General features: G+C 35.7%; 2 protein-coding genes across 2 annotated transcripts; both read right to left on the bottom strand.

The window, feature by feature from the left end:
- Window positions 1-4,954: 4,954 nt before the first annotated feature.
- On the bottom strand, window positions 4,955-6,760 carry LOC114528361. Its single transcript, XM_028549981.1, has one exon. The coding sequence runs from the start codon at window positions 6,758-6,760 to the stop codon at window positions 4,955-4,957; it is 1,806 nt and encodes a 601-aa protein (XP_028405782.1).
- On the bottom strand, window positions 6,760-7,431 carry LOC114528360. Its single transcript, XM_028549980.1, has one exon. The coding sequence runs from the start codon at window positions 7,429-7,431 to the stop codon at window positions 6,760-6,762; it is 672 nt and encodes a 223-aa protein (XP_028405781.1).
- Window positions 7,432-13,005: the final 5,574 nt, after the last annotated feature.

The raw sequence follows: 13,005 nt of genomic DNA, 5'->3' as shown, positions 1-13,005 counted from the left end.
AATAAACACTATGATATTATTAATTTAGTTTAAGTGTTATATGGTATCAAGCTTAATGAATAGCATAACCTTGATAGGGGCAGGTAATGTAAGACCCAAATGAATAATTATTGAATATTTATGTTTGAGCATTTGTGTTAAGTATTGCGGGCTCGCGAACTGAGATATATAAGCGCTAAATCGCATAATTAGTTTAGTTTTTTACTTTAAATTACTGGACAGTAGAAGTACGTTATATTCGAGGATTCAAGGACAGTAGAAGGATTCATTTATATTTAAAGCCAAGATTCGTCAACGTGAGGTATATTATGTTTCATTATTGCATGCATATTTAAATTGTAATAGTAGGTAGTAATAGCTAGTGAAATATTTATTTTAGAAAACCAGTGCATTCAGTGCAAACTATGGTGTAATAAAGAAGACACAATTTTAAGTGCTGTGACTGAGTTATTCTCATGTTGAACTATAAACGTAGATGTTTAGGATCTACAGTAATAACGGCAATAACACCAATAACAGCAATAACACCAATAACGGTAATAACGGCAATAACGGCAATAACACCAATAACGGTAATAACGGCAATAACACCAATAACACTAATAACGGCAATAACACCAATAACGGCAATAACACCAATAACGGCAATAACACATATAACGGGAATAACAGTAATAACGGCAATAACACTAATAACGGCAATAACACCAATAACGGCAATAACTCGAATAACGGTAATAACAGCAATAACGGTAATAACGGCAATAACACCAATAACGGCAATAACACCAGTAACGGTAATAACCGTAATAACGGCAATAACGGTAATAACGGCAATAACACCAATAACGGTAATATCACCAATAACAGACAGCAATAACACTAATAACGGCAATAACACCAATAACGGCAATAACACCAATAACGGCAATAATAACGGCAATAACGGTAATAACGGCAATAACACCAATAACGGTAATATCACCAATAACAGACAGCAATTTGCTAACACTAATAACGGCAATAACACCAATAACGGCTATAACGGCAATAACACCAATAACGGCAATAATGGTAATAACGGCAATAACCGTAATAACGGCAATAACACTAATAACGGTAATAACACCAATAACAGCAATAACACTAATAACGGCAATAACACCAATAATGGTAATAATAGCGATAACCGCAATAACGGTAATAACGGCAATAACACCAATAACGGTAATAACGGCAATAACACCAAAAAAACCAATAACAGTAATACTGGCAATAACGGCAGTAACACCAATCACGGTAATAACACTAATAACGGCAATAACACCAATAATGGTAATAATAACGATAACGGCAATAACGGCAATAACAGCATTAACACCAATAACGGCAATAACACCAATAACGGTAATAACAGCAATAACACTAATAACGGCAATAACACGAATAACGGTAATAACGGCAATAACACCAATAACGGTAATAACGGCAATAACACCAAAAAAACCAATAACAGTAATAACGGCAATAACACCAATAACGGTAATAACACTAATAACGGCAATAACACCAATAATGGTAATAATAGCGATAACGGTAATAACGGCAATAACACCAATAACGGCAATAACGGTAATAACAGCAATAACGGCAATAAGACCAATAATGGCAATAACGGTAATAACGGCAATAAGACTAATAACAGTAATAACGGCAATAACACTAATAACGGCAATAACACCAATAACGGTAATAACGGCAATAACACCAATAACATTAATATCGGCAATAACACCAATAACGGCAATAACAGTAATAATGGCAATAACACCAATAACGGCAATAACACCAATAACTGTAATAACGGTAATAACAACAATAACGGTAATAATGGCAATAACACCAATAACGGCAATAACACCAATAACGGTAAAAACGGCAATAACGGCAATAACACCAATAACTGTAATAACGGCAATAACACCAATAACGGAAATAACACCAATAACGGCAATAACACCAATAACATCAATAACGGTAATAACACCAATAACGGCAATAACACCAATAACACCAATAACGGCAATAACACCAATAATGGTAATAACGGTAATAATGGCAAAAACGGTAATAACGGCAATAACACATATAACGGCAATAACGGTAATAACACTAATAATGGCAATAACGGCAATAACGGTAATAACGGCAATAACACTAATAACGGCAATAACACCAATAACGGTAATAACGGCAATAACACCAATAACGGTAATAACACCAATGACGGCAATAAGACTAATAACGGCAATAACACCACTAACGGTAATAACAACAATAACGGTAATGACGGCAATAACACCAATAACGGCAATAACACCAATAACGGTAATAACGGTAATAACGGCAATAACACATATAACAGAAATAACAGCAATAACACTAATAACGGCAATAACGGTAATAACACCAATAACGGCAATAACACCAATAACGGTAATAACGGCAATAACGGTAATAACGGCAATAACGGCAATAACACTAATAACGGTAATAACGGCAATAACGCCAATAACGGCAATAACGGTAATAACGGCAATAACACATATAACAGCAATAACGGTAATAACGGCAATAACACTAATAACGGCAATAACACCAATAACGGCAATAACTCGAATAACGGTAATAACAGCAATAACAGTAATAACGGCAATAACACTAATAACGGTAATAACAGCAATAACACCAATAACAGCAATAACACCAATAACGGTAATAACGGCAATAACACCAATAACGGTAATAACAGCAATAACACCAATAACACTAATAACGGCAATAACACCAATAACGGCAATAACACCAACAACGGTAATAACGGCAATAATGGTAATAACGGCAATAACACCAATAACGGCAATAACACCAATAACACTAATAACGGCAATAACACCAATAACGGCAATAACACCAACAACGGTAATAACGGCAATAATGGTAATAACGGCAATAACACCAATAATGGCAATAACACCAATAACGGCAATAACACCAATAACGGTAAAAACGGCAATAACGGCAATAACACCAATAACTGTAATAACGGCAATAACACCAATAACGGAAATAACACCAATAACGGCAATAACACCAATAACATCAATAACGGTAATAACACCAATAACGGCAATAACACCAATAACACCAATAACGGCAATAACACCAATAATGGTAATAACGGTAATAATGGCAAAAACGGTAATAACGGCAATAACACATATAACGGCAATAACGGCAATAACACTAATAATGGCAATAACGGCAATAACGGTATTAACGGCAATAACACTAATAACGGCAATAACACCAATAACGGTAATAACGGCAATAACACCAATAACGGTAATAACACCAATGACGGCAATAAGACTAATAACGGCAATAACACCACTAACGGTAATAACAACAATAACGGTAATAACGGCAATAACACCAATAACGGCAATAACACCAATAACGGTAATAACGGTAATAACGGCAATAACACATATAACAGAAATAACAGCAATAACACTAATAACGGCAATAACGGCAATAACGGTAATAACACCAATAACGGCAATAACACCAATAACGGTAATAACGGCAATAACGGTAATAACGGCAATAACACTAATAACGGTAATAACGGCAATAACGCCAATAACGGCAATAACGGTAATAACGGCAATAACACATATAACAGCAATAACGGTAATAACGGCAATAACACTAATAACGGCAATAACACCAATAACGGCAATAACTCGAATAACGGTAATAACAGCAATAACAGTAATAACGGCAATAACACTAATAACGGTAATAACAGCAATAACACCAATAACAGCAATAACACCAATAACGGTAATAACGGCAATAACACCAATAACGGTAATAACAGCAATAACACCAATAACACTAATAACGGCAATAACACCAATAACGGCAATAACACTAACAACGGTAATAACGGCAATAATGGTAATAACGGCAATAACACCAATAACGGCAATAACACCAATTGTTTTGCACGTATTGGCGGTTTTATCCGGAGCCAGAACAACTTCGGCTAACCAGGAGCGTTTACTTGTACTATACGATTTCGTGATGTTTATTATACACATATACACATATATAGTCAAACTAAATAGAAAATAAATTACATATAAGTATCAAAATTGTTATAGATACAAGAAATTGAGCTTGAAATACAAATATAATATACACGTTAAAATATAACTTACTTTATAGTTACTTCTAGTTCTTTCGATGAAGTTCATTTGAATCTAACTAAGCGTGGTTGTTTTTTGGTTTATATAGGCGTAATTTACATAATTCAACAATACATGCATAATTTCTATAAGTCATTATTATTGTAATCTTGGGCAAGACACCCCCCTCCAGTTAGGAGGTGATGACTAACTTTTTTTTGTTGATTTCTTCTAAAATGTTATTTAGTAAATTGTCTAACTATAAGCTTAATTTATCGTTCTATTTCTTCTTTCGTGGCAATTAAACAAAGTTTATGAATTGGACGTTCATAACATCCTTTTGCCGTTTTAATTTGGACTTTTCTTACCATGTTGTCTTTTCCAGGATAAGTATTAACAACGATTGCAATTTTCCATTGCATTCTTGGTGTTGAATCAAGTTCCAAAACCAAATCTCCGGCCTTCAAATTTTCTCTTCTATGAAACCATTTATTTCTTGGCAATAAATTTGGCGCAAAATACTTCATCCAGGCTTTCCAAAATTCGTGAATCTTCTTTTGACAAACGCGTAGTAGATTCCTTGGATTGACTTGGCTTTCTTCTTCTGGGATTGGTAATAAATTATGTTGGCCAATAATAAGGTCATTGGGTGTAATTGGAGGATCATTAAATATATCTTCCGAGCTTGGGTATAACGGTCAACTATTGACCAGGTAAGTAATTTCCTTTAGGATGGTATGCCATTGCTCTTCAGTATGTGCTTGATTTTTACATGTCGCATTCATTGCATGACGTACTGATTTGATCAGGCTTTCTACCACTCCATTTTGATGACTTGCCTTTGGGATGTTAAATTCCCATCTAAAATCACAACTGAATTCTTCTGCAAGAACCTTTTGGATTTTGGAAGTATCCCAACTTGACGTAACTTCTTTAAGGTAAGCTTGGGCTCCCACGAAATTTGTACCACGGTCAGACCAACAGACATTAGGATGTCCATAAGTACAGGCAAATCTTCTAAATGCCATTAGAAATGTCTCGGTGCTTCTATCCGTCACAAGTTCCAAGTGTATGGCTCTCATTGTCATACACATGAAAATTATTACTTGCGCTTCTTTACGTGTTTTACGATTCATCCTAATCTGAATTGGACCGAACATATCCATGGCTGTATTTGTAAACGCGGGTAATCCCATAGCTACGCGAAGACTTGGGAGTTGTCCCTCTATCTGTTCCAGTGGTTTGCTTCGTAATTTCTTGCACATGATACATTTGTTCGTGAGTTTCTTTGCGGCGTTCCGTATTCCAATTATCCAATACTTCTTTCGTGCTTCGTGTACAAGGCTTTTATATCCACAATGACATTTTTGTTCGTGTAAATGGCGTAATAGCAGAACAACTAGAGGATGATCGCGTGGAAGGACAATTGGTTTGCACATTTCTTGCGGAAGTGATCGAATATTCTCTAATCTCCCATGTGCACGCAATAAGCCTTCTTCATCGAACTTCGGCTTTAATTTTTGGATAGGGAATTTTCTAATATCCACTTCTTGTTGACACCACTTAAACAACAGATTTTCTGCTACTTTCAGTTCATTCCAAGAAATAGGATTTGTTTCTTTGACTTTGTTTCGCAAAATGCGAATAAATCGGAGAACGTAGGCCATCGTTCTTCGTATTTTAGAAAATGATGAACAATTATCTAGTAATCGTTTGAATAAAACATTGTTTAGGACTTCAACGGTATTACAACTTTCACTCGTTGTTTCTTCACTTTCTCTCAATTCGCTCTTGAATTTACTCTTATATTCAATGTCCATTTCTTCGTTGCTTTCGCTTGGGTCTTGCCTTGAATTATCAATTACCTCGGAACCAATTAAGAATTGTGGACCAGCCATCCAATTATTCAATTGGTGTATGGAAATGCCTTTACTAAGAGCGTCTGCAGGATTGTCTTTCGATTTAACATATCTGAAATTTCCAACATTTACACTTTCTTGAATTTCAGCCACTCTTACTGATACAAACGGTTTGAATTTCCTTGCCGGTGTCTTGATCCAAGAGAGGACGGTTTGTGAATCAGTCCAGAGTACATAATTCCAATCTTTTGCATTAGCGAATTTCAACGCTTGAACACATGCTGCGTAAATACGGGTTAGAACTAGACATCCAAGTAATTCTAATCTTGGAATAGACTTTTTTCTAAGCGGAGCCACGAATGCCTTGACCATAATGGGAATAAAACTGTAACTACCGTCTTCACATTTCCATCTAAGGAAAATTACTGCTGCATACGCTAATTCTCCTGCGTCGCAGAATCCGTGTATTTCGGGCTTGTCGACTGCATTATCTGGCTTGAGCTTTCGATTAAATTGTATATTAGGGATTTCGTTCAATACTTGGAAATTGTCGATCCATTTATTTTGGACAGCATCTGGTAGGTCTTCATCCCACAAAAAGCCTGATGCCCATAGATCTTGGAGATCCACTCTAAACTTTATCATCACAGGCAAGACCAGTCGGAGAGGATCCCAAAGTTGCGATCTGGTCTAATATCGAGCTCTTTCTTGAATGTGAATACATCAATTTCTTTATTCCACTTATGTCCGAGGAAGGTAGTGCATTTTTCTTTTGACTTGTCAACTTCCTTGTGATTAGAATTCCACGATTTGACCTGGAAATTCCCCGTGTTTAGGATGGTGTCGATATCCGTAATAATATTTTGGGTTTTTTCGGGAGTTGGGGCTGAGCCACCGATATCATCAACATAAACGTTGTCTTGCAGTTGTCTGGAGGCTTCGGATAAATCTTCTTGGCAGGCTTTAGCTAATACCTTAATAGATCCTGTAGCAATGTCCGGTGCGGGTTTGTCTCCAAAATTTAACCGTAGCCATTGAAAAATCTTAGGATCTTCGTCTTCATTTCGTCGAAACAAGAATCGGTGGTATATCTGGTCTTCGGGATGTATCCTAATTTGATTAAACATCTTACGTAAGTCGCCGCAGTATCCAACATGGTCCCATCTCCACGCTATCAAGACATCTTGAATATTATTAATATAGTTTGGACCTTTTTCTAGATAATCGTTTAGGGATTTGTTGTCTGGACCTTTTGCGGAAGCGTCGAAAACTAAACGTATCTTTGTTGAACGTTCCGGTGTAAATACTGCCTGCATCGGGAGGTACCATTCAGGTTTACTGTGGTCGACTTGATCAATTGGCACTTCAACGACGAAGGCTTGTTCTTAACTTCTGTACTTCTGTTTCGATTTCTTTGAAGCACTTTTTATTTTTAAATGTTTTCACGGATGAAAGCATTCTTCGATAGGCGATGTTGTAGTTGCTTTGACGTGGTGGTCCACTTTCTTTCCATGGCATCTTGACTTCAACTCGTCCATCGATTATCTTCGTTGAATCTGCCAGGGACTTGATGAACTTATTCTCTTTCAACATTTCGTCCGTACATGTACACATTCTGGTAGGTTTTACACCAAGTAGATCCTGAGTAAGCAACTTCTTTATATCTTCTTCTGCACTTATGGTACCAACTTCGACTGAAACCGTTCTTGACACGTTGTCATTGTTTTCGCTGTCGAAGACACCGAGAACATACCAACCAAAGCAATTTCGCTTAGCGATTGGTCCGCCCAGCTCACTTTGTTTAATATGAACGTCAATAAAGGCTGCCGGGAAATCTGTGCCAATTAGTAAATCGATCAATCCACCATTGAGGTGTAATTTATCAACGATACTCTCTAGATGAGGATAATTTTTTACCGCAGTTTTTGATATGGTCTTTGCGGCACTACAGGGTTTCTGAACGGTAAGTACATGCAGAGTTTTTATTATTTGATCATCATTAATTGGTGCCACAGATATTTCGATTTGTCGTGACTTTTCAGACTTTTGTTTACCTCCAGCTAAGTTCATAGTCATGTGAAGTTCAGGTCCTTCTAAACCAAGTCGTTTTACTGTAGCTTTCGACATCAAACTTACGTTAGATCCACTATCTATCATTGCCAAAATCTCAACAAATTCTCCATCTTTATTTCTTACTCTAATTTTTTGTACAGGACATATTCCTTTTATTTTGTTGTTCTCTTGAACATTGCCATTTTGTGTCTCTAGTGTAGATTTTGGTGACCTTTCTATATTAATTTCAGATGTCAATGGATGAAAGTGTTGATTTAACTTCACGGATTCAGAATTTCTTTGATAATTGTGCAATGAATAATGATGAGGTTTAGTACATTAGTTGCATGTTGTCCCGTCTGCTTTTTTACACGTATTTGTGTGATGGGTCATTAAACATTTTCGACAGCGATTATTCTGCTTAACAACTTCCCATCGTTCATCAACGCTTAAATTTTGATAAACAGGACATTCTGAGAGGTAATGGTGGCTTTGACAATTTAATGGGCATGACTCCTCTTCAGTCTGTTTAGTTTTCGCATTGTTACTATTTTCGGAGTTATTTTTATGAGCACTTTCAATTTTCTTATCATAGGAACTGTTAACAGCGTTAATTTTTGTTGGTTTATGACTAATAGATTGATTACTACTATCATTAGCATTAAACCGCTTTCCTCTCGATCTTAAATTTGCTTCTCTATATAACCATTCAATAAGATTTGTTATATTTTCTTCCCGAATCATATCACGACCGAAGTCAGCGTTATCTTTTGACTCTAATTTAGACAGAAATTGTGACATAATAAATGGAGCTTCGTTTGAATCTGTTACGGGCATCCGTTTTCTTCCATGTCATTTGCAAGCTCATAATTTTGTAGCATAACGTGAAAGTGAGGCTGAATCACCTTTTACTTGCTTATAGGAAATTATTTCGTTTAATAAATCATCTATAAGTTTTCTTTTGTCTGCAAATTCTTTATCTAGAATTTCAAATGCTTTTTCTACCGATTTGCAATATTTTACTTGGTCGGTCCAAAAGAATATTTTGGTAAAGCTTTGCAAAATCTCTGTAATTGCTCTTCTTCGTCTTGTCTACATTTTTCCATCCAATGTTTAAATTCATGTTTCCATGTCAAATAAGATTTTCGTTTGCCGTCCCATACCGGGACTGAGAGTTTTTCTAAAGAATTTGTTTTATCGATTTTTGTTGAAGTAAGCGCCTCTGCCATTTTGGTTACAGCGAATGTCAAAGTCGCAATACTGTCTGGTTTATCTTCTGACTTATTCAAAGAGCACCTCTTTTGATATTCAGCGAAACTTTTAGTACAATTTAAATAGTTAGTTTTATTTGAGCACCAATTTTCTTATTACTTTCGAGTATATTTTCCGCTTCACCGGAATCGCTAACTTTGCCTTCTACTATTTTATCAATAATTACTTCTTGTTGTTGTCTCACGAGTCTATATTTCGTTTCAATTCGTTTGTACACATTTTCTAACGTTGAAAATTCCGCTTCCACTGTGTAAAGTACTTGAAATTATTCAAATAATTCATATAGGGAATTAACCATATTGTCCCGCTTTGCTGATAACAACGACACGTCTATATTAGGCGGCATTTCTTTCCTTAATCCGTTAATATCCTTGTTTATCGTTTATGTAAATTTTGTGATTTGAATGCTTGTAAGTGAAATGTCTAATTACGCATTCCTTCAAATTGTTCGAACCTTGCTTGGTTGACCATACTTTTGATCTTCTACAGTACTTTTGTACGTATATTGATAAACTGGTTTTCTCCTACCTTCATTAATAGTTCCTCAGTATGTAGGAAGAATGTTTTCGATAATACTGCTGGGAGATGCTTTCAATCAGTCCAGATAAGCTTTACGTCTGAGGCTGTGTTGCCGATATAGCGTATCTTACGATTTCGTGAGCTTGACTCTCTAGTAGTCTTCCGTTCTTCTTCTACTGTTATCAGATTACTTCTCCAGATATAAATTTGACTGTTTTGCACGTATTGGCGGTTTTATCCGGAGCCAGAACAACTTCGGCTAACCAGGAGCGTTTACTTGTACTATACGATTTCGTGATGTTTATTATACACATATACACATATATAGTCAAACTAAATAGAAAATAAATTACATATAAGTATCAAAATTGTTATAGATACAAGAAATTGAGCTTGAAATACAAATATAATATACACGTTAAAATATAACTTACTTTATAGTTACTCCTAGTTCCTTCGATGAAGTTCATTTGAATCTAACTAGGCGTGGTTGTTTTTTGGTTTATATAGGCGTAATTTACATAATTCAACAATACATACATAATTTCTATAAGTCATTATTATTGTAATCTTGGGCAAAACACCAATAACGGTAATAACGGCAATAACGGTAATAACGGCAATAACACCAATAACGGCAATAACACCAATAACGGCAATAACACTAATAACGGCAATAACACCAATAATGGCAATAACAGTAATAACGGCAATAACACCAATAACGGTAATAACGGCAATAACACCAATAACAGCAATAACACCAATAACGGTAATAACACCAATAACGGCAATAACGCCAATAGCGGTAATAACGGCAATAACACCAATAACGGTAATAACAGTAATAACGGCAATAACGGTAATAACGGCAATAACACATATAAGGGCAATAACGGTAATAACACTAATAACGGCAATAACGGCAATAACACTAATAACGGCAATAACGGCAATAACACTAATAACGGCGATAACACCAATAACAGTAATAACACCAATAACGGCAATAAAACTAATAACGGCGATAACACCAATAACGGTAATAACGGCAATAACACCAATAACGGTAATAACGGCAATAATGGTAATAACGGCAATAACGGTAATAACGGCAATAACGGTAATAACGTTAATAACACCAATAACAGTAATAACCGCAATAACACCAATAACGGTAATAACGGCAATAACACCAATAACGGTAATAACACCAATAACGGCAATAACACCAATAACGGCAATAACACCAATAACGGTAATAACGGTAATAACGGCAATAATGGTAATAACGGCAATAACACCAATAACGGCAATAACACCAATAACGGCAATAACGGCAATAACACCAACAACAGTAATAACGGCAATAACACCAATAACGGTAATAACGGCAAAAACACCAATAACGGTAATAACACCAATAACGGCAATAACACCAATAACGGCAATAACACCAATAATGGTAATAACGGCAATAACGGTAGTAACGGCAATAACACCAATAACGGCAATAACACCAATAACGGTAATAACGGCAATAACACCAATAACGGCAATAACACCAATAACGGTAATAACGGCAATAACACCAATAACGGCAATAACGTTAATAACGGTAATAACGGCAATAACACCAATAACGGTAATAACAACAATAACACCAATAACGGCAATAACACCAATAACGGTAATAACACAAATAACGGCAATAACGGCAATAACACCAATAACACCAATATACAAAACACGGTAATAACGGTAATAACGGCAATAACGGTAATAACGGCAATAACACCAATAACGGCAATAACACCAATAACGGTAATAACGGCAATAACACCAATAACGGCAATAACACCAATAACGGCAATAACACCAATAACGGTAATAACACCAATAACGGTAATAACGGCAATTACGGTAATAACGGCAATAACACCAATAACGGTAATAACAGGAATAACGGCAATAACGGTAATAACGGCAATAACACATGTAACGGCAATAACGGTAATAACACTAATAACGGCAATAACGGTAATAACTGCAATAACACTAATAACGGCAATAACACCAACAACGGTAATAACGGCAATAACACCAACAACGGTAATAACGACAATAACACCAATAACGGTAATAACACCAATAACGGCAATAACACTAATAACGGCAATAACACCAATAACGGTAATAACGGCAATTGATAAAACGGCAATAACACTAATAACGGCAATAACACCAATAACGGTAATAACGGCAATAACACATATAAGGGCAATAACGGTAATAACACTAATAACAGCAATAACGGTAATAACGGCAATAACACTAATAACGGCAATAACACCAACAACGGTAATAACGACAATAACACCAATAACGGTAATAACATCAATAACGGCAATAACACTAATAACAACGGTAACACCAATAACGGTAATAACGGCAATAAGGGCAATAACACTAATAACAGCAATAACACCAATAACGGTAATAACGGTAATAACGGCAATAACGGTAATAACACCAAAAACAGTAATAACAGCAATAACACCAATAACGGTAATAACGGCAGTAACACCAATAACGGTAATAACACCAATAACGGCAATAACACCAATAACGGCAATAACACCAATAATGGTAATAACGGCAATAATGGTAATAACGGCAATAACACCAATAACGGCAATAACACCAATAACGGTAATAACAGGAATAACGGCAATAACGGTAATAACGGCAATAACACATGTAACAGCAATAACGGTAATAACACTAATAACGGCAATAACGGTAATAACGGCAATAACACTAATAACAGCAATAACACCAATAATGGTAATAACGGCAATAACACCAATAACGGTAATAACACCAATAACGGCAATAAAACTAATAACGGCGATAACACCAATAACGGTAATAACAGCAATAACGGTAATAACGGCAATAACACCAATAACGGCAATAACACCAATAACGGTAATAACACATATAATGGCAATAACGGCAATAACACTAATATTGGGAATAACACC

This window comes from Dendronephthya gigantea, unplaced genomic scaffold (genome assembly GCF_004324835.1).
Source record: "Dendronephthya gigantea isolate DGI-Jeju-01 unplaced genomic scaffold, DenGig_1.0 000049F, whole genome shotgun sequence".
In the NCBI taxonomy this organism is placed as follows: Eukaryota; Metazoa; Cnidaria; class Anthozoa; order Malacalcyonacea; family Nephtheidae; genus Dendronephthya; species Dendronephthya gigantea.
Note: the sequence above shows the minus strand (reverse complement) of the source record. Positions and strands in the feature narration are given on the sequence as shown.

Coding starts and splice junctions, on each gene's coding strand:
- LOC114528361 (XM_028549981.1), bottom strand. CDS start 6,760: ATGATAAAGTTTAGAGTGGATCTCCAAGATCTATGGGCATCAGGCTTT.
- LOC114528360 (XM_028549980.1), bottom strand. CDS start 7,431: ATGCAGGCAGTATTTACACCGGAACGTTCAACAAAGATACGTTTAGTT.